Below are 23,640 nucleotides of genomic sequence, written 5' to 3' on the forward strand. Positions count from 1 at the left end.
CTTGATGATTAGAGTTTTGGTAATTATTCAAATTAACATCTCTGAACAGAAATTTCATGGTGTCTTCCCATACATAAATAAAAATGCAATACATTAACAGTACACACAATACATTTAAAATATCTAAAGAATATTATACATTAGCCCACAAAAAAAACCAACAACAAACAAGCAACCAAAGATGCATTCCATATTATAAGGATCTTTTACAAATCATTTCAGAAGCAAGTCAAGATTTTCATTTATGACATTTCAAAATGAGATGTACTTTGAAAATATTCCTGCTCAATGGAGAAAAATAAAATCAACTTAAAACACAAACATACAACTACAAGTGTATCACATTATTTTACTTGGTGCTTGGAGGTGCTCAAGACACTTCGACTTTGTTGAAGTGTTATTTTCTCTAAACATTTCTTCGTGCAGTATGCTATTATCTAAATGTAGGGATAACGGCAAGGTATAATCTTATTTGAGCTCTCTGATTTTGACATTTTTACCAATACTGTGGAGAAGAGTTGCACATTTAAGGAGTTTTAGATTTTATGATTTTCACACCTTTATTTCAAAGAAGCTAATTTTACTGGCAGGGATACATATGAAGTATTTCTCATTGAATTTTTGCCATAATTCTATTTTTACCTCCTAAGTTAAGTATAATCATATCAAGTATTTGCAGCACAAAACACAATCAAAACATATATACACATGTTGGTTAACCCATTCCTTCCATAATTCTGAGAACCTTCAATGCCAACCAAATGATATCCTTTTTGCCCATTAACCAAATATGGACAGGTTGGTAATCTGCCTGTGAGAAAGCAAACAGCTACACATATCCCCTTTTCACAGTCAACTACTTGAGCCACCCAACAATGGGCAATTTGGCAATCAGTTGCAATGAAAACATCTCAACGGAAGAATTCAATGAATTTGAACATATTTTGTTATACATTACAAGGGCACCCAAATGGGGTCAGTGAAAGTCACAATCTAGTGAGCTCAGCCTCTATTGCTATGTAGTGTACGTCTTCATACCAATTTTACAGCAAAACAAGAGTACTCAGCAGTGAGCATCGTATTAAAATTGAACAAAGCATACTCACCTCTCAGTGTGTAACACTGCTATTCCCTACCCCACCCTAAATATTTAGGGTGGGGTAGGGAATAGCAACGTTACACACTGACAGGTGAGTATGCTGCAGTGAAATGAATCAAGAGTATTCAACCTGTGTTGGAAAACGTAAATTAGACAAATATATGTGCAGTTTTGATACAGACAAACAGGTACTGATAGCAGAAACTTTTATCTTTCTCGATCAAAGTCATTTTTCTGGTCAGCATAATACAAATAAACAGCCACCCCTGTGTACATTTTGGGAACCTGGTATACCAAGTTTCCATCTATGAGTTGATGCTAGGGAACCTGGTATACCAGGTTCCCAGAAGGATTTTTTTTTAATTGGTCAGGCTGGAGATAGTGAAAATAATATCAGGATTCTCTCTTGTAACACTGGATTTCAGCAAGCTTAAAAGCAGCAATTTCCATATAGCTGACATGGTCTACAAGTGTTCTACAATGAGGCAGATGAATAAAATAGATATTGTGTACTAGCAGACTACTGGAAGGTTTAGATGATGCCTACAATGACTCACAGGCATGAGATATGTTATATCCTAAGCAAGACAATCACACAGAAAATCCTGCAACCCTGACAAGCACTCAATGTACATGATTATACCTTCTAAAACACGGACCTTAATCGAGTTGATAGCTAAAATAAAGCGGATTATTTCAGGCTGATTTGTAAATCTGTTCTTTATGTTTGTGAGATTCATTGGCAATATTGTGACCTTAATTGCTTTCTTTCAGTGATAGTAATGAAAAGACCATCAAACTTGTTATTAATCACATGTATTGAATTGAAACCAAATATTCAGTAGCACACAGTCAATTCAGCTAAAGAAGCATTCCATTTCTAAGTGCACAAGAAACAAAAACAAGAACATCAATTACAGCCATATTCTATTCAATGCATTATACGTATAAATCTACACTGGAGTCACAGACGCAAAAACAAACAAACAAACACATAAACAAACAAACCCTACAATAAACATATTATTTGACACTCCTGAATCAAGTTCTGCATGCAACTGCATGAAATAGATCTCTCGTTTAATCTACATGCAACTTTCACATGTAGACAGGTGTAAATCATGCCTGCATTCATGTATTTGTAAAGCCAGGTAATGAAGGAACCATTTTACATATTAATCATTGCAGGACTGTCTTCATTGATGTTTTAATGGAGTAACTGGGATATAATCAAGGAGACCATATTTAGCAGGGAGGAAGACAGGAGGTCCAATATTATCAACGATGAGCCTAACTGTATATACCATTGATGAGGTAGTCAACTTTGCTGTATTTTCGCCTTCGGTATCCATCCATCCATCTCTTGGTAACAACTACGGTTACAGTTAGGAAGAAGATGATCCCAAAGCAAAGTGTCACAATCAAGATACCTATGGAAGGAAATGGACAATCATTTATAGTCAGTCAGTTAAATCTGGCAGTCAAGCAAACTAAAATACAATGAAACATAAACAGATTGTCTGGCACATGAAATATATTGATTTGGTACATATATTTTGTCTTTAATCACTTCCACTTCCACTAATACGATTACATGATTATATTAGTCTTTTGTGAAATGGATGCTAACCAATTTCTAAACACTGCCACTAATGACAACTTTCTGGACATTGGGACAATATTTCTCATTGTGGCATTCATCACCACCAGACTTGAGGTAATTGTTTGAACGATATCTTGCATAGAATTCTTACGGAAGCACGCTAATTGTATAAACAGTTTTGCAGCTGATAAGAATTTATATAACAGTTTACTAAAAACCTCTTAATACTATCAGTGGTATTGTAAAATCCAGTAACTGACAGCGATGAGAGCGTCAAAAGGTGAACCGATAATCAAATTGCTTTCTTCTTGGCTTGACCTTATTAACTTTACACCGTGTCAGCAAACTCAGTGTTAGTCATTGGTGTACAGCAGCCTATGATGATGAATACATACAATGTGTAAAATCTTCCCTGTCTTTTCTTTTATCCACAGGTCAGAATTCTGAAAGATACACTAAAAAAGGTGACAAAAAAAGTCACAAAAGGAAGACAGTCATAAACAAGATGTAACTTCTTCCCACAGACCCACAGTCATTTTTGACATACTTTGGCATGACCTTTCTTTTAATTGCTTGAGCATTTTATCCTCAGAAAACAGAAAACAGCCATACGCTCACACAAAAATATTTGCTGAACAATACAATTATCAAGTAATGAACCAAGAGATGCTTTATCAAAGAACAGTTGAACTTGAAACTGTATGTAGAAAAAAAATAGTGTATGAAAATGATTTCTCCCAAATGAAAGTGTGAAAAGATTTGGAAATATACCTGTCTGTGAAACTGTCTCCCTCCCATAGATGACATCTTCATCATGACCCAAATTGTCATTCACCTGTAGAAGGATAATCACAAAATGTCTAAACTTTACACAACATAGACACAGCCACTGTGTACTGCAATAGATATTGCAAGAGATAAAACAAATGACAAAAATGATATCATAAGGCATTGGAATAATAAAATCAATGGTATCTCTACAATTGTTGTAGGTGTGACAAAATGAATCCCTAAGAACAATAAATAGCTCTGATATCTGCTTACAAAATTGATTTAAAAAAATCAAAACTTCTCAGTAAGAATAATACTGTTTGCATACTCATAGTATAAAATGTGATATTTCAAATTGTTTAACACACACACACACATAAAAAAACATAGACAGATATAGAAAAAAAGAAAGTGATTTGTTTCTGTCAATTTCAAGTTGTGGGGAAATTTCAGGCTGAACCAGTAATTTGCTATAAATAAAACTGAAAAATAAGGGTGACAACGTTGGAAAAACTGTGAACCTGTATACTAATGTACAAAATGTATAACCTCCTGACTCATCTGCAAGCCAACAAGACACAAAAGTTGCAGTGTAGAACTAAAATCTCATGTATCTGGTTTACTTTGTCTCATAATGTACAACATGTAGGTTTCACTTTCACATACACAAGTGATACTTCATTGGACATTCAAAAACTTCCAGGAAATTTATCAGTGTCAAAAAACAAACAAACACACACACGAAAAGGAAATTTATCAGTGTCCACACAAAAAATAAAAAAAAGAAAATACATATTGCCATAACCCCACACATTCATAATTCATATCAATTCAAACTTCCAATGTGTGGTACTCAAAGGCTTTTGCTGCATTTTTTTTTCAAATCTTACATTGAAACATTTCGTATCCAGACCTAAACATAAAAAGAAAACAGCACTATTGCTAATCTGGAATGTTTTATTTGCTGAATATCAAAGCTTGGAAAAGTACACCAACCTCTCCAGAGCTCTCTGTTCCATTATTTTCAGTATTTTCCTGAGGCCAAGTCCCATTATGGGTAGGTTCTTGTTCTCCTCCATTTGTTGATAGGGAAGAAGGAATTGTGACAGGTTTCTCAGTTCCTTCTTCTGATTCTGTTGGAGTCACATCAACCTGTTTATTGGCAGCTGTAGAACTGTGTACCGAGGTAGCCAGTTTAGGCTGGGTAGACAGTGGATTGGATGGCCGTGGCACAGATGTTGAGTGCTGATTTATATCTGTGGATATATTACAACCAAAAAAATTTTTATGGGCAAACACATACACCAAAATCGACAAGACAGACTTGTACTTCTTGTTTGTATTAGTTATTGAGGTAAATTCACATACTATATGAAGATCAATTAAAACAAAGGGGAATTCCTTTGCAAGATGAACATCACTGTGAACTAGTAAAACTGAAAGAAACATTCAATGATGTGGTTACAAGAAAACTGTACTGCAAAGGTATTCTTGAAATAATGGACGGTACAAAATTACCTGTAAGATTTTACAGTCTGTTTCAGGTTATATGATATTGACAAGCACTTGTTTTGTAGCATAGCTAAATTTCCGCAGATGATCATATCCCCAAATGGGCATTTGATACTGATTGTATGAAGAACCCCAATGTTGTTCAATGGATGAAGACTTATGGTTAATACCTGAATGTTGGTCAACTGGAGTTGATGGTGATGTTAGTGAAGAAGTTAGTGAGCCCTCATTGGCAGAATTTCCAGTCGAGCTGCCACCAGTATGAGTGACACTGCCCCCAGATGACGGGGCATTAGAGGGAGCTGTTGACATGTCATGGGATGCTGCTAGAGAAGAATGTGGGTGTGGTGGAGTTGACATAGAATTGGGGGCTAAATTGGAAGAAGAGGTGGCAGATAGTTTGGATACCCATGGAGTAGATTGTAGTGTTGTCAAGGGAGTGGAGGGAAATTTGGTTCTTGAGAGATGGAGAGAGGTTGTGGCATCACTAGGAGATGTTGTAGAAGATGAAGTAACTCTAGTTAGGGAGGCAGATGACGAAAGCATAGTGACTAAATCTACTAAAGTATTCTTTGTAGTTGTACCATATGGCGAGGAAGAAGACTTGCTTAGAGTAGATGATGACAGTGGGATAGCAGAAGTGGTGTGCAAATTGGGAGGTGTGGTTGATGCAGCAGACTGGGTGGTCATTGAGGAAGTAGGTAAAGATGACAAAGGCTGAGATGAGGTGGAGGAAGATAACTGATCTTGTGATGATGATGATGGTGATGATGATGATGGTGGTGGTGGTGATGATGTAGATGTTGCCAAGAGTGTTGTTACTGTTGTTGAGGGTTGTGATTGAGATGTTGGTGACACATTTGATGGCAATGGCACTGTTTGCATTGATGAAGATTGTGATGGAGACATTGGTGTCATCCGTGGAGTTGTAGATATAGTTGTAGGGAAAGTTGTTGATGAAGACTGAGGAGCTGTTGAAGGCACAAAAGCTGACATTGACCGAGGTGAATGAGTTGAAGGCTTGGAGGAGGGTAAGTCTCCACTTCTCTTTACTCTACGAAAAAGAAGTTGTGACATTTTGGAGTCTAAGGCTCTATTGGACTTGACTTGAGGTCCTACAATAGGCCGAAGAAAGTCTGCAATAGATTGGACCTCACTATCAGCGGAGAAATATGCCAACTCTTCTACAGGGAAAAGGTCAAGCATGCAGAAGCGAACCATATTAAGAAGAAGCAGGGGAATGAAGTACATTGTGTTAGTTTCAAATATCAGATAATATCTCTCCTGGGATGACAGCAACAAATAATAACTGAGCAAGCATATTATGTCCATGCATAAATTAATGTCATGACTTTTTTTTTTATATGCATGTGTGCTTTCAAAAATTCTGTTGTAATAGCCAAAAATAAAAATGTGTTTATATCTCAAACACTAAAGTAAAGATGAAAAATAAGAGAAAGGCATTGCCTCTTGGGCCTGACATGAATTAAAAATAAAGAATATTTGCTAAATCAATTCATGTTTCCCTGAGAAAGATCATTTACCTAAGATTGCATTTACCTCGGATAGATATACAGAAAGTTGTACTTAAAACATCCCAAAAAACACTGAATCTTGTTTCTGAAATTGTTGATGATATTGCTCAGGTGTTTTAAAACATGCATAAGAAAGAGACTATCAATTGTTTTGGTTAAAGTGCATTTCACTAGTCTTGATTACTTATAAAGACACTCACGACATATTTATTGCAGATATACTCATTGTAGTGAGTGCTGTTAAACCTGATACACATGCATAGCACCAACAAAAAACAAACAAAACCTACAACTCTAGTGACTATAACTGTATGTGGTAGTCACAACAAGTGGAATAATGTTTCAAGCAATCAAAGGCTGTCATACAATTGGGCTCAGAAGGGGCTCTGAGTAAAAAAAAAAACATTCACCTGTCTCAAAGTTTTATTATTTTTATGTTTCCCTTTGCTCATACTGTACCATTATGTATAAAGAAAAGGGCAAATTCTGATCTACTCTGATCAGAATTGGCCCACAATACTAACAGATGGATTACAAAGCTGAAAGAAATCATCTCTACTCACGGTGTGCTACTTCCACTGCAAACATGCCAGAATTATGTCTGTGTACTCTTACACACACATCTTCAGTTGAAAAATCTGGAACACACTGAATCAGGAAACAGTTGGCTTTATCTGTGTCACTGATGGTATACAAAGCCAATGAGCACCAATCTATAACAGGTAACAGAGAGAAATGGGAGGGGACATCACATCAAAATGAAGAACATGGGAAATAACATTTGCAAATTGGCAATGCTGTAAGGTACTGATTTTAGAGAGTATTTTGGGGGCGTGTCTGATTTTTTTACTAACAATTCTCCTTTTAATGGCCTGAGTACCAGGTAACTGCATCCTGAAACTTTGCTCCTGAAATCAACTCATAAAGGTGTACAGAAATGTGCAAAGTAAAACATCCAAATTGAAATCCTGGAGATAGTGCCACAACTTCCAGTTCAGTTTCAAATTGGAAATGCTAAAAACTCAAGGCTATCTCTTTCTGCTACACAGAGCTCCCAAAAGACCTATTAGATATTTTGTGTATTTTGGTTATTTCATACAATATTATTTCAAAACTATTGCATGTCACACTTCCATTTGCCAGTATGGCAAATGTACACACATCACTCATTACCTATGCTAAGATCACTAGGTGACAGAAGTAGATGTACAAATATAGCCATCAAAAGATGTCCCATACACTCCCATAAATATTGTACATGAAGATGAATTCTACTTTCACATGACATTTTGCCTAAAATACAATAAAACTCTTTTTCTTGCATACGTACCAACTCATTTTTGGTAAGTGGACTCCTGTTAAAATGAAGTCCTTAGGACAGGCAGTTTTCTTTCTTATACTGTAAAGAAATTTGGTCATAACTGGACATATTTATTTATAAACGATAAAAATAAATAGAGCCAATAATGTTGTAGCCTTAATCTTAATTTCATTGTAACTTGAATTTCTTTATATCGTGTTCATTATAACGGGAGTGCACTGTATACCAATCACTAGATTTGAGTCATTAGTATTTTATCTGAATTAATCTAATGATATTTTGAGTATCCCAGGGCAGAGCCAAAGTACATGACACAAACTTGGGTACCATATTTGATAGTCTTACCACCAGGCGCTGAGCAACATTCCTCGGCACACTGAAATCTGTCATGAGCATGAAAGTCATACTTCACTATGGCTCCTCGCTCAGACGACAAGGACACGTTCAATATCATATCTTCCTTGAAGACAAAGCGGCATTGGTCATCTGGGGTACCAGATACCAGTATGACCAGCATCAGAAGGAAACAAACTAACATAGCAGGCAGCCAGTCAGCCATCTTGCTGATCCACGTCCTGCAATAATAAAGAATGCATGCATGCAAGATACACTGTACAATGTAGATCTACTCTTAATCACAAAAAGTGGGTCTATTCTAAACTCTGTTACTGTATATTCACTTCTCATACATGTAATTTTCTTTTATTGTTTCACTCAACTCATTCTTTACTGTTTTAATGCATAGTTTGCTACTGTCATGACCGATTCTTTTTTTCTTAATATAACTGATTTTATCACAGCTATATCTCGTCCAACTCAAAATTAACCAGGGGGGCTTGTGAGACACTCAGACTTTTTACGTGCCGCAGAAAGAACTTAATTATCAAAGACGAATTGCACAGCAACGCTCAGGTACAATGTATGAATCACACAGCATTGATGAGGTAGGTACAATGAGTATTCCAGCTCTTTTTAGCACAGAAAATAGATGGGCTGCCTCCGTTGTGCAGAAAGTATACAGCAGATCCATACAGGGTTAACCCTAAATACCCTAAATACTGGATGCTTTGCCATTCAGACATTCAGCACAGCTAACCTAAACCTATCTATGGAATGAATAGGGATTAAAATCTCTGTGATCCACTCTGTTCTGTATCATGTGAATGGCTTTTGTGTGGGGCTCTCACCTCGTTACACTCAAGTGGGCATGGAAAGGGTTTGTTTTGGGATGACCACACAAAACTCACAGGGTATTTCAACCCAACTGTGACCAGCCTGAACGTGAAACTCCAACATAGTATAACTATATATAAGGAGCACCCCGGGGCTAAGGGTAACCCTAAACTTTTTCCATAGTCTCACATGATGAAAATTAATTCAAGTTGAGCAAACATATTATCTCATCATTACTTTGGTAATAAATGGCAGCCTGTATTTGTGATGCCTTGTCCCCAAAAACCAACCTCACACAGTCATAAGTCATTACCCTAAATCATATACCCTTTCACATTATTACCGCAGTTATGCCTTTTTTAGTATTTATTCCTACATCGATAATGATACTGACATAAAATTTTAGTAAACTTTAGACTTAGAAAAAATCTAATCTCGTACCACACTGCCAATGCCACACGTGAATTATATTTGGGCTGATTTTCCTAAACGATGTTACTGCAACGCTGTTTATGTGCAACTTATCAGATTTTCGACATTGGAATGCTAAAATATGAAGTCAAAGCAAATCATTACCTTTTTCAGCTTTCCTCAATGCACCCTTGCAATGAGCTCTAGACTTTGGAGAAGACGAGAACAACAGGTGAAGAAAATCAGCAAACCACGATTCACACACACAGTGTTCTCGGGTTTAAAGTTTTACGTGGTGGTGGTAATGCGAATTCCGTGTGTGGTCGGTATTGGTGGCATACATGTTTACCAAGTATTCCGCTGGCGTACACTATTAAAGCTATTCGTGGCGCACATACCAGTATGCACTCATGTTGGGTATACCAAGTACGCGTCCCAATGACGAAGGTGATATTCAAATTACCACCAAGTTGAGAATGGCGTTCCACGTATACACACACGCTGTTGGCTGCCGCAGCTCCGCTCCGCTGTACAGTATAACGATACGCCATTTAGCTTCGATTGGAGTAGGTTGAAAGCAGAGTCAATAACACTAAACAAATAATAATAACCTTGTTTGTCCTGCGTAAATAGAGGCGAAACGCTGTTGAATCGCTGATGTTTATTTTTAACAAGGAGATCAATGTATGAAATGTGTAGAAAAGAAGAAAGAAAGACGTTATGTGCTGTGATAAAGTTTGAAATACATAATTCATACATCTGATCCCATCGCTCCCTCTCTCTCTCTCTGCCCGTGTCGGGATTTAGGCATACATATCTATCTATATATATATATATATATATATATATATATATATATATATATATATATATATTTGTGTGTGTGCCCGTGTATTTATGATATGCAATGTGTATAAAAACGCGAAAGTGCCACTTAATGATTACTAGATGACGCGAGAAACGAGCAGCGACACCAGCCCTTGACTGGGGAGTCATGCAAATTGAAGAAATTGTTAGATGATCTTTAAACTTGTAATCTGTTTTTGATATACCTCTTTATCTCCACAGCTGACGGTCATTCACTATCCTGCATGCAAGTAAATTATTCGCAGATTGCTCAATATATGCTGCATTACCTGACTTCTGTTTCTGCGACTTCTGGCTTTTAACTCGATCAGAGCAAACATAGACTCAAAACCTTGACATTGCTTTTGGTAGAATACAAGATATTACAATCAGTATTACTTCACGTGTGACGATATAAATATGCAAGCGGAATCCGGTATCCATTGTCCATGATGGCGTATGTATATAGGTGCGTATGGGTGTATGTGTGTATATGTATGTGTGTGTGTGTGTGTGTGTGTGTGTGTGTGTGTCTGTGTCTGTGTGTGTGTCTGTGTGTGTCTGTGTGTGCTCAGATCTGTAGCTTCTAACTGGGTCCAAATATGAGATTCTAAAATGAAGTCATCTGCTTTGACTGTGCATAAATAGGGCCTATTTCCTATTTCATTTTTAAGCAAAAATATGCGTCTCGGGTCATTACTGTCTCCTGTCTGAAGATCATCTTTATCATAAGAGTTTTGTCATAAGGCTTGTTCGGTGACATCTACACACACACATACACACACACACAGATATATTATATATATATATATATATATATATATATATATATATATATATATATAGGGTACATGCAGGTAATATGAGACTGCAGGTAATATGGCACGCGTGACTTAAAAACCCTTATTACTCCACCTGAACCACTTCCAAAATGCATATAGCGCCATCTATAATTTTATATCATCACTGTGCTTAGTTCTTGATGATTTTCCTGCTCGCTGACTGAAAGTTTGGTGAGAATATCACCAAATACTGAAAAGATATGTAAAAATTACAGTATTTTTTAGCCTTGATATAAGATTTGACATTTCACCAATTACACTGGTGTAAGTAAAGTTATTGTGTGTGAAATCAATTCTTTGCATTTTACGTAAGCTCATTGATTGGTTTAACCAAAGAAAGTGTGTTTTGGTCTATGTACTGTACTAAATATGTGTTATATGGCTTCAAAGGGGACCAACAAGACCCAACAAGCTGCAGGTAATATGAGACGTCAATATGGCGGACAGGTTTTATTGACATCTCTGATTTCAAGTGACTTGCTAATTAGATAGAAGCCAACATCAAAATACCCCATTTTCTTCTCTGACAGTTTTTATATTCAAAGTATATAAAAAATGTATCACAAAGTACAACACACAGCTATATGAACATGTATGTAAATTAATATTTGTGTACTTTAGATAGGGTGCTTCCAAATTAATGCCACAATTAATTTGGTGTGCTATAATCTTCAGTTTAAGTGTTATTTTATATGTGTTAGATACTGTACACGATTACTTCAAACATTTGAATTCACAATCAGTTTTAACCATAAAAGACTGGGGTCTCAACGTTTTGTGTGATATTTCCGCGGTTTTTATTATTTTTTATCAATTTTCTTTTTGCAACTGAGCTACTTTAGGCCAGGCCTAGCTCAGTTGCAAAAAAAAAGAATAATAAAATATAATAAAATGCCCATCAGGATTATCTTTTTTTCTTTGAACTTTTGTGCAACATTTGATACCTATTTTGTAAAAATAAAAGTAAAAGACCTTTACGTAATAATCTCATGTCGGTAATGAAATCTCATGTCGGCGTCAAATTTGAGAATTTCTGAGATTTGTGTACAAACACACGAAAAATTGCGTTTCATGCTTAAAATCAATTTTGGCTTAAAATTGTGTTATTTTTCTCAGTTTTAGATAATATTCATATGATATCTATCAAAATTAAATAGTCAAACAACACCAATAGAAAAAACTCATGAATTTAAGACATAAGATTGTCATTACAACATTGACACAATGTCTACCATGCACAGTCTTATATTACCTGCACATGCAGGTAATATGAGACTTCTGCGATGATGTCATAATTTGCATATTAACTGTCAACAAAAATATTTGATTGGTGCAAATGCTATATAAAAGGAAGGATGAATAGTTGCTAATTCCCAAAAACAAAGTTTGATGGGTTTCTCTGTATGCATCTTCATGCCATTTATGCAAATGAGCTTAATAGTCTCATATTACCTGCATGTACCCTATGTATATATATATATACAGTATATAATAGGTACGTCTATGTGATTATGTGCGCTATTACAGGCCTATGATTTATTGGCAGTACAAGCCGATATTGTCTGGAACTTTATTATCACTATGCTCAGCAGCTGCATGTAGGACACGAATAGTAGCCTATCGAAATGGTAGAGAATATCCTAAACTCATATGACAGTAACAATCAACAGATGAGATTATTCTCACTTATATCAAGCTTTATCATCTTACCGATACCTTAAAGGTAAGCCTTTGCATGTTTTTACACGTTTCGACATAAAACTGTATGGATGCTGACGTTCTAACCCATTACTATCGACATAAACACACACACACACACTTTCACACTCGCATAGTCATTATTTAGATCCCCTGACCTTTGCAGGCACCAAATCACACACAATGATTCTACTCTGTGCATTTTCCGTCACAAACTCGTCACAAACACATTCAGTATCTGGTGCACAACACTTTATTATTTCCTATTTTCCATGAAAAAGAACCCATCGTTAAGCCATATACCTTTCAATTACATTTAAATAACAATACCGTTCGTCTATCTTACAACATTCACTATAAAAAATACTTAAGTGGAGAAAAAAATAATTCGGGAAATGTAAAAGTTAATTTTTGAAATGCCAAAAATTTGCCAGTTCACAGTATAATGCACGTAAAATAATCTTTTCTTTTTTTTTAACAGTAACAACGAAAATGTAAAATAATCGGAATTAGAATATTATTTTGGTCCTCCATTATGATCCCATGAAAATAGGCAACTTATATAGAAGAGAGACAGAGAGCAGCAATTGCTTACTTTACCACCAATTTTCCACATTTGATGAAACAAAAGCATCATCGAGCAGTTGTAATTAATCAACCTCTTTCACAAAAAGTGATACACCCAATCTCCCCCTCTCTTTCTTTATTTCTTTCCCTCATTCTCTATGTATCCATTTCTTTCTACGCATACGTATAGCCGTTCCAATTTTATATCATGAATTGCCTTTTTATGAGTACTTTAAACTTTCACAAGTATGTGTTTTACACTTAGACTTTGGGTATGTAATGAGCCTGTGATGTATTTCATTGCATTTTGTTTTTCATCTTCAGGCACATTAGATAAAGTAGTACATTGTATTATTCTTCGAGTAATTCTTATTCGCAGCAGGAACAAACATTTATAGATACTTTCATTCTACTTGATCTAGTCACTGAGAGGCCTCTCTAATAATGAAGTAACTGTCGCTCTGTGATAGGAGTCCGAATATGGCTGGACATTGGCAAGCACGCTTGGTGGCTAATTGCGATGTTCGACGCCGAAATAAAGCTTGAGGCACCCAATTTTCTCTCCGTTTCCGTCGTAGAGGGAAGTATGCATTCGGTACCTGCCCTGTAATATCAACCAGTGTAAGAATAGAATTGTGGTCTTACCAAGCCATATTTGTACTCATCACAAATATAACTCGAGCCTTTCGGATCGTGCTTTTGCTGATAATGACTGTATTATGAACACACAATACAAATGTCGCAATATACAATAAAAGTGAAGAAATCAAATTGACACCATTTTCTTTTTGTTCTTCTTGTTTTTCTTCTTTTCTTCATCTCATACCCATCCTCTTCGGAAAAGCAGATTTTTTTTTAGACACAATGCTTTAGTTAATAGTCTCAGACTGCAGTTCCCGAAATGTTTGCTGTCTTGATTAGAGGATACCAAGTAAGTTAAATTATGTAACAGTAACAACTCCTAACCATCCCTTACCAGAGCTTAATGGTTCCTGGCATGCGTTGGCGTTACATGCCTACTCTAGAGAGTTTTGTGACAACAATTATTGTGGACATGATGGAAAACCTTTCGTATATACTTAGCCATTATGATGGAAGCTCGGCCTACACGACGTACAGTGTATATATATACAGTCAAATAAACAACACAGTCACAGTTTGCAGAAAATGGATCATCCTTGCTCCGTTAAAGACTTAGAACGTATACTGAAGGCCTACATATTTTTTTTTGTTCTTCTTTGAATTGATCAAATGTAATTTATTATTCTAAAAATTTGTTAGGCAAAGAAGCATTCAATGAGGTAAGACAGTAGCGAGCTTTAGATCGACGCTGAGGTTTATGCCCTGTTTATGACGTGCCTGGGGAACATGTTACAAAATATGAGCATAATGTTTCTTTTTAAAAGTTTGCCTAATAACCGCGTGGTTGGATCAGCATCGCAGATCTAAGGCTCACTAATATCTGATCATTTAACCTGTACAATGATGTGATCGTGTTTAATAAGATAACCCTGTGAAAACATGTCCAAAGCATGCGGATATTTTATGATAACTTTCTTATTTTGGTCCGATTTTTATGAGATTTTCTTTGTTCTGTTTAGTTCGTTCTACCGAGGCGCTCATTGGTATTACTCTATTCATAATCAACTTCGTCGTCGAGTAGCTAACCCTCCCAACACAGAGGAATGAGTGCCCCCCCCCCCCCGGACGTTGGCATGGGGATAAATGAAGCATCAAGTTAGTGAATGTCATGCATGGTTGCAACAGATACTATTTCTCTTACCGTCATGAGACCCAGAAGGAGATCGTGAGGCAGTCTGCTCTCCAGAAATTCGTATCGCAAGGGCAGATCGCTGCGAGTGGAGTACGAGCCTACCTCTAGCGGACATGTACAGTTGATGCCGTTACCTGTGGCTTCCGGTGGACATCCCCGTGCGGCTACGTAACGGTTCATTTCTTCACACAAGTCTTTTCGACTGCTGCTGGTGTAGAAGGACAAAAAAGTAACAGTGTTAACATTGCTACTATTAATAATCTCCTCTGTATGCCCCTGTTATGCTTGTCGCTTTCTCATTGCTTTTTATAGTTCCACCGACAGTTGTTGTTGTTGTTGTTTTTTTGTGCTGTTCGTTATTCCGAAGGTTGGTTATTCCGAAGGTTCGTTAATCCGAAGGTTCGATAATCAGAAACACACAAATTTCCTATACCTAGAGGTTCGTTAATCCGAAAATGAAAAAGGGTTCGTTAATCCGAACATTAATATTGTGGCTTTATTCCGAAGGTTCGTTATTCCGAAGGTTCGTTCATCCGAAAATGAAATAGGGTTCGCTATACCGAAGGCTCGTTTATCCGAAAATGAAATGGGGTTCGTTATTCCGAAGGTTCATTAATCCGAAAATGAATTAAGGTTCGTTATTCCGAAGGTTCGTTGATCCGAAGTGATATAGGGTCCGTAACGAATCTTCGGAACAACGAGCTTTGTTTCATTTTCGGATTAACGAACCTTCGGAATAACGAACCTTAGTTCATTTTCGGATTAATGAACCTTCGGAATAACAAACCCTATTTCATTTTCGGAATAACGAACCTTCGGAATAACGAATCTTCGGACTAAAGAACCTTCGGAATAACGAGGTGTAACCGTTTTTTATGTCCTAACACTCTCTTCTCTGTCTCTCTCTAATTTCTCCACCTCTCACCATCACATCATCTCAACAAACTGTTTGCCTTAATCAAATCAATAAATCAGCAATGAAATTGAGAATTCCCTTCGAAGGGGCTTGCAATCATCTTTTCAAGCACTTCGTCACACCATGCAAGCACGATGAAAACTCTCACCAAAAAAATAAAAATGTGGTTCGACGGTTCTTCCAACTCACCAATCCTGTCCCGCTGTGCAAGCGGATATCAAGTCAATCCAAATGTGTCCCAGCCAACCAAAGTCCATCCTGCGGGATAGCTCGATGTCAGCGGTAATTGTTTGGGAAATATTGCGCCTGACATTGACGCTGAAGTCGATGTTCATGATCCCAGGGAGGATGATCGGACGTGGAGTCAGCGAAATTCTGTTGAATCGAATGGCTGCATTGGCTCCTTGGGAGTGTACGGAAAGTAGGTTGAGATGTGTGTGTTAAGTCTTTTCGATACAACAAATAGAGAGATTGTTGACTTTTAGCCAAGAGGCAGCATCACTCAAAAACATTTAACTTTTTTCCATTATCTTGGTGTCTTCCTGAACCTGTTCCGAAATAATGATCATAATTATTCAGTGAATCGATAGTGAAATATCTCTCACATATCAAAGACCTCATTGCAATGGGTACATCTCTTGAGAAAGTATTCTTTGTTTACATATCAGAAGGGAAAATTAAACTCATCTTTGATGAATCACTGGAAACTGCTTTTAATAAACAACTAATTATCTGGAACAGCTATTCTGTTTTTTTAACCACAAATCGTACACAAAAACACAAACGACAAGGAAACTCTCAAGGACGATAAAGTGACAATCATTTTCCGTGACAACAAACAATTTCATTTCGGCACTAATATTGTCCTTGGTGGTTTAGAATCGAAATTGTCTATCTCCGCTACAAAAGATTTTGGAGTGATCCCTGACGTCACTCCAAAATGAGTGAAAATGAGCATTTTCACTCAAAATTCACTCCAATTTCACTCGAAATTCACTCTTTTTTGTATTCACTCTTTTTAGAGTGAAAATTTTCACTCGATTTTTTTTTTAGAGAGTAGGACCCCTCAGATCATCGTGAATATATTCTGGGATATCGCTATGTCCTAAATGTTACATCCATGCTGTTAGGGATGTATTGAAAGTGACAGAAAGGTTGACAGGAAAGATATACATCCAATACAATTAAGATAATTAAACGAGACTTTGAAATGACAATGAAATTGTATCATCCAATCGTATGACAGTGAAAAAAGGCCCGTAAAAGGTGTGTATGTTGATTGAGTCAAAACGTTCAAAGTGCGGAGTTGTGTTCTTATAAATGAAATTGAAACTGGTATTTGGCATGAATTTGAACGTCTATCCAGGTGGCGAATGTAAATTTTGAGTCGTTAAATTGAATGAATTTCTCTCTAAATTGAATGAAATAAAATCTAAAAGGAATGACAAGGAATGAAATTGAATACTCAAAGAATTAAAATGAATCTTGAGAGTACAGCAGTGACCAAAATCGCTTGAATTTGAACGCCCTGTTATTAATTGGAATGCAAATCTGATGAAATTGGGCTGGAAAACCTATATTTTTCACTAGATTATCAGCACGGGCATCAGTATTATTAGTAATTCATTGTCATTCATAATCATCTGTATCACTTTACATAAGGCTTTATTGGTCAAACTTCATGCTTAGTATTGTTAATGGTGTGTTATACCAATCCTGCACATGATGATTTCAGTGTAGACATTTAGGTTTGGGGTTTAGACTTAATACATGCATACCACAATTAATACCAACTGCCATTTTAAGATGTAATGATGAAGTAAAGTGGGGGTGACGAGCCCCCATTTGCAGGGGTGGAGTTTCTTAGTAATGATCTTTGGTATTAGGCTTACAAGAAAATTACAAGTTCGGAGGAACAACCCAGGTGCTCTTAATTCCTTTTCTTTGTGTTTTTTTCTGCGTTGCTATGAAAGCACATTGTATTGCCAACTAACCCTAGCACATAATGAATAACAAGATTATAATCTTAATAAAGGGAGCTGGAGTTTGTGTGTTATAATCACAACCAGAAGATGCTTTTGATTTGGCCTACTGAGGTTATTCCGTAGTGTTTTTCTTTCAACGTTGCTATGATATATTTCAACCCGTAAAGAAGAAAAAAAAAGCATTTGAAACTTATTGCACCATAGATGAAAATTTATTTTGAGTGTGTGTGTGTGTGTGAACAAACAGAGATTTTTTATTTCGCCTTGAAGTTCAGACTACATGTCTCATATCTTTGTCATTGGAATTGGTCAATTATATTAGGTTTTATATACCATTTGAAAAAAAAAATGACTAAATGCAAACATAGAATCGAATCAAATGTGCACTCACCTCCACAGTCTATGGCCTTGAAGGTAGAAAGCCCTCGAGTCGACCTGGAAGATCTTCCCGCATCGACAGCGATGAACGAAACGGTGATCGCTGCTAGGAGCAGCAACAAAGATGATTGTCCAGCCATCGTGGTCCTTTGGTCTGGAAGTAATCTGTCACGGTGATAATGACCCAAATTGGAATTTCAATCATTCTACAGTGATTTTGACAAGTATGACCAGTCACCATGAATTGTATTGGCACATCTTGATCTGCTCTTCTTCTGTACGCTTTGTTTTAGGGTGAGATTCAGACCTATACTGACCGACCCAATGATAGACCTACAGATGAATTTAGCAGATTACATAGCGTTCATAGAAAATGCAACCGATTTTTTCGCTTCGTAAAATTTCATTTCCAGCACATTGTGATTACAACATTATACTGATGATACAACAATGCAATGACGAACAAACTATGAACAATAATACAACTTTGTACATTTCAAGACAAGTCCAGAAAAAAATGGTTGGAAATGGAGGGAACTGCTAAAAAGCAGAGCTTGTAGTCTGCAGACCCATCATAAAAAAGCGTACTTACAAAACTGATTAAACGAGGCAAAGAAGCAAGACAGACAGAGACGAAGTACACACACGAGACAGCTCCCTTGTAATGAAGGAAAGAGGAAAGGTACGTAAGCATAAAATGAATGACACAATGGACAAAGAAAAGGGAGAGGGAAGAGGAAGCTGATGGGTCAAAACCAGGGCACGATAGGCATGAGATATAAGCTCCCCAAAATTAATAATGGAAGACTAGCCAAGTGGCCACGACCTTGATCGTTGGGATGTTGAGGCCATTAAGAATGTGTGCGTCGGTGTGTGTGGGTGGAGGGGGGGGGGCAGTTTATCTGCTGTAGGAAATGAGGCACTGTTGATTGTGCATTGGTTACGGAACCTACGCATTCTATTCCCAGAAATGAAAAACTACACTCTGATTGACTATAGCCAAAAGTCACGCGATTAGATCAACATTACGATATTGCTGTTTTAAACAAATATTTGCAATAGTCCATAATGTAACATGCAGTAGTTCAGCATTCGATCATTTCAGTGTGCTGTTATCGTTTTCTCTATCGTGCAACTTATACCTCACGTCTACCTCCATGCTTATACCTAACTTTTGGACACTGGGACATTTTCATATCGTATCATCATTATGCAATGATCACTGGTCCACAAAGAGCAATTCAGTCTCATGGTTCTCTTCACTTCATATTTAGGTTTATTATAATAACCAATTAACATTTCGCCCTTACGTCTTCTTTACAAAACGAGTAATAGAGATAGGATACTGACAAATACCCTGACCTACTTTGTGGAACATCAACAATCAAGAAATTAAAACTTCATTTAGAATTTAATATCACTGCAATCACTGCAATCTAAGAATGAGAGCTATATGATATCATCTCTTCTACCTGCAAGTGGACAAATTTCTATCGTTTTTTATCTATTACATTTCTATCGGACATATTTCTAGCACTACAACACCATTCTTCACTGTTTGTCTATAGGATGGCCTATGCACAGGGTATCCGAGTGATAATCACGATTGGATATTATACTGAGTGAGTTAAGTCAAATAACGTTCATGATAAGCATCCTGTTTCAAAAGCTAAATCCTTTACATTTAGAGATACATTTAGACAGATCGATTTTTTTATAGGATCATAACCATCAGTTAATCACATAATTGATAAGAACTGAGCCATGACTTCCCGTTTTAAGAGCAACTTCCCAGCAATGTATACCTAACACCGATCTCGACACGATATATCGAAGTTTCTGAAATGAAGCTCTACGGAATGTCAAGCCGGGATTATACAACATCGATACTGTGCCAATGGATGTAATTCCATCCGTAACTTGGCAAGAGAAAGTGAAGAACGTTCGTGGAAGCACGGCACATGTTGAAGAAACACAGTTGACGTTATGGCCTTAAACTGGAACAATCCCAGCATAAATCGTCATAAACAGGTAGAGAAATGTTTGTAGAAGTGAATGTGTAAACAGAACACCTGCATCACAGACACATGCAATCCGTTTTGTGCAGCTTTGATGAGTAGGCCTATACTGAGAAGCTCAAACTTCACTCACATGCGATTATTCTCTGCATCAACTTCAGTCACGCACTAATGTTACGACTCTGAGCACAATGACAGATTAGAGTCTAACCATGTACATCTGGCAACAATATCCTACATGATGTAGGCCTCATATGTAGTGCCATTCTGACCTGTTTGTATTCCAAAAGTCCGTAGGACTTTGTTCCACTTTTAAGGGTCATCAAGAATAGATCATAACACTTGGTTCGGTTAACAAAGTAAACAACCCATTGTGACATCACAAGAGTCAATCAAAGTTAATCAAGACTGGACTTTCATCGCAGAAGAGTTAGATTTAGTTTTCTAATTGTTGAATTGGGACACAAGTAGCTTACCACTGCCGAAAGATCAATATCGCCTACTGATTGTTACCGTATAGCAGTTACCACATTTCAAATCAACCTTAAATGTATACTTGCGTTACACATTGCAGTAATAATCTACGCACACGACAAACTAGTAAAATACCTACAAGAGGTTTTGGGTGGGTTGTAAATAGAACGATGGAATTCGCACCCAGTATTTTTTTTTTTTTTTTTTTATTATTCACACGTTGTACGAAAATAAAATCGTCAATAAATATTTTGTAGTCGTTCACTAATAAACATGTATTGTTTACAAAACAGATTACATTTACACTTGCCCTTTTCTGATTGCCACTTGTTTAAGTGAACAATTGTCCCAAGTTTGGTCACCTTATCCCTTTCTCCTCATTTTATGGTATCTGTGTTGATATTAGATGATTGATAGCACCATGCTGACAACGGAAGAACGGATCTTACAGGCCTACTCTCACTGCACCGCAGGCCGGAAAAAGACACAGCATGCATGGTGGTCAACACATAACATCTCATCCTTAGGATCGTTCTATGGGGTATATAAGTAACACAGAGACTTGAGCCTTTCCTGTTTGAAGCATTTAGAACTTACAAACCGAAGGTGTTCCTCGCTAGTAAACAAGCCTAACATAGAGGATATTTGAAGAGTTTGTTTGCAAAAACCGATAAGTCCATATTTGCCAAATGGAGATATTTGCAATTAAAGGTCAAGAAAAATAAAGAGAATCAGTAAGAAAATGTTTGCTTCTTTTGACCATAACTTCAAAAATGTACCTTTATATGTAGTGATCAATCCATTCAAAAGGTATTATTTTGTACTGTATGACAGAGACCATACTTCAAAATCTTCAAAAATGGACTTATGGTTTTTGCGAACAAACTCTTCATTTAGAATGGAGGTAGAAATTGCAAAGTGATCCCATCCAACACCTGCCTTACAAATTTCGGAATTTTATATACTCTTATTGGAAGTCTTATCATTGAACAGATATTTTGTACTTGTCAAGACCACTGGTTATTCATTTGGTCTCTCTGAACACAAGAACATGATTGCCTATCCAAACAGCGCTTAAGAACGGGGAAAAACGACTTACAAGGGACCCCCCCTCCCACACAAAAACAAACAAACAAACCAGCGCCTATAACATCATTTCCCCCTGCTATCATGCCCCCAATCCACAGAAACAATTAAGCAAGCTTTTATCCAAACATAGTAAATGAAGAGGATCATAGTCCATAATAATTATTTAGGACTACTCGTGAATGAGTTCACTCCATTCAGGCTTACCTTGCAATGCCGCGGCCTTGTGGAAGTGTACACGCTGCAGGCGTCACCTTTAACCAGTCTGAAACGCGTTGTCGCACTGGCCACTTTATAACTTCCTTCAAATACGGACACACCTCTCACCGATCACGTGACATGAAACTTCTCTCTGACACAATAATTACTCCAGTGACTACATAATTATTAGCTTTATACAGTGATACCACAAGCGAGTAAGTCATGCCTCCTCAATCATTTTTTAAATCTTCTCACGATTTATGATAATAGGATTTCGAACAAGTGCTGTGATAGGAAAATGATCCTGAAACTTCAGACTTTTTCAATAATATAACGCAAATAGGGATATTGCAGGGAAATAAGCATTCTATAGCATGTAAGGACAGTCTAACTCAAAGCGCATCAATTATGGTCACCTCCCAGATATATTAATACAACATATTATAATGTGTCATGATAGTGAAATGCTAATCTAGTGATGCTTAATTTCATTTCAAATCATTATATTTGTATATAAAACACACACACACACACATACACACACACGCATATATATATATATATATATATATATATATATATATATATATATAATATATATGATGTGTGTGTGTGTATGTGTGTGCGCGTCTAGACGAAGAAGTAATAATTCCAATATACAATGTAAATATGCAATAATGGAACAAAACGTGGGGAGAAAATTACAATTTCTACAATAAAGTCGTCGGATGTCAAGATAAAGACTAGTTCGAGTTGCGCAAAAGTGAAGAAGTCATTTCTGTTTCATGCACTTGATAAAAATACTATAATAATTATGTCCGGTCAAAACAAACTAACAAACAAGTAAGAACAAACAACCAAACTAACTAACTAACAAACACTTCACAGAGTAAAAGAACAAAAATGACAAAGATTCCACGAATCAGGGGGAGAAGAAACCTTTTCTCTGTCGGACATTAATAACATGATTCGTCTAGGACTTTCAAACAGAGTTTGAGAAGTGCTGCAAAAAGTTCTCGCCAATTGCTTTAACTGCATGAAACATAACATGCATACACACATTCACCCAAGCACAAGGGAAAAAAAAAAAAAGGTAAATGGGCAACTGTCATGTAGTATTTAGCGGGTATCGTGAAATCTTGTTGTGGTGAGCTTATGTAACAAGTCATTTCCGGAAAAGAGACAAGTTTGCGTCATATAGATGTGTGATGCCCTCTTAAACACCCACTTCAACTATTTTTGTCATTAGCTGTGTTTCCCTCTATATAGGAAATTTATCACACCATGTCTTGTAAAGAGAAAAATATTACATGTTTGGTGCCCGAATCCATATCTGGAATCATTTCTAATCATGATGTAGAATTGTGCTCATACTTGTCATAAGAGTGACTGAGTGTCAGAAAAGCGATCTAGTCAAGATTTAACTGTTT

The 23,640-nt window shown here is 36.7% G+C and overlaps 2 protein-coding genes across 2 annotated transcripts; both read right to left on the reverse strand.

The window, feature by feature from the left end:
- Nucleotides 1-2,111: 2,111 nt before the first annotated feature.
- LOC139736130 (uncharacterized) lies at nt 2,112-8,408 on the reverse strand. Its single transcript, XM_071646862.1, has 6 exons — nt 8,187-8,408; nt 7,084-7,233; nt 5,156-6,169; nt 4,470-4,729; nt 3,474-3,537; nt 2,112-2,529 (listed from the first exon to the last, which is right to left on the reverse strand). The coding sequence occupies exons 1-6, from the start codon at nt 8,398-8,400 to the stop codon at nt 2,390-2,392; spliced, it is 1,842 nt and encodes a 613-aa protein (XP_071502963.1). The 5' UTR covers nt 8,401-8,408; the 3' UTR covers nt 2,112-2,389.
- Nucleotides 8,409-13,292: 4,884 nt separating this feature from the next.
- Nucleotides 13,293-22,274, reverse strand: LOC139736138 (ganglioside GM2 activator-like). Its single transcript, XM_071646869.1, has 6 exons — nt 22,217-22,274; nt 19,024-19,089; nt 18,445-18,596; nt 16,258-16,471; nt 15,162-15,357; nt 13,293-13,982 (listed from the first exon to the last, which is right to left on the reverse strand). Exons 3-6 carry the CDS (start codon nt 18,569-18,571, stop codon nt 13,890-13,892), a joined length of 630 nt encoding a protein of 209 aa, XP_071502970.1. The 5' UTR covers nt 18,572-18,596; nt 19,024-19,089; nt 22,217-22,274; the 3' UTR covers nt 13,293-13,889.
- Between the last annotated feature and the right edge of the window lie 1,366 nt (nt 22,275-23,640).

This window comes from Diadema antillarum, unplaced genomic scaffold, assembly GCF_040938485.1.
Source record: "Diadema antillarum isolate AM-2024a unplaced genomic scaffold, OU_Dant_1.0 seq00000624_RagTag, whole genome shotgun sequence".
Classification (NCBI taxonomy): Eukaryota; Metazoa; Echinodermata; class Echinoidea; order Diadematoida; family Diadematidae; genus Diadema; species Diadema antillarum.

Excerpts from the sequence above, each read along its gene's own strand:
- LOC139736130 (XM_071646862.1), bottom strand. The coding sequence starts at position 8,400 with ATGGCTGACTGGCTGCCTGCTATGTTAGTTTGTTTCCTTCTGATGCTG. Across the intron at positions 3,538-4,469 it reads GAACAGAGAGCTCTGGAGAG|GTGAATGACAATTTGGGTCA; the intron begins GTTGGTGTACTT and ends ATCCTTCTACAG. Across the intron at positions 2,530-3,473 it reads GGAGACAGTTTCACAGACAG|GTATCTTGATTGTGACACTT; the intron begins GTATATTTCCAA and ends TTCCTTCCATAG.
- LOC139736138 (XM_071646869.1), bottom strand. The coding sequence starts at position 18,571 with ATGGCTGGACAATCATCTTTGTTGCTGCTCCTAGCAGCGATCACCGTT. Across the intron at positions 16,472-18,444 it reads CAAGGCCATAGACTGTGGAG|GAGCCAATGCAGCCATTCGA; the intron begins GTGAGTGCACAT and ends TACACTCCCAAG. Across the intron at positions 13,983-15,161 it reads TCCTTCTGGGTCTCATGACG|GGCAGGTACCGAATGCATAC; the intron begins GTAAGAGAAATA and ends TTGATATTACAG.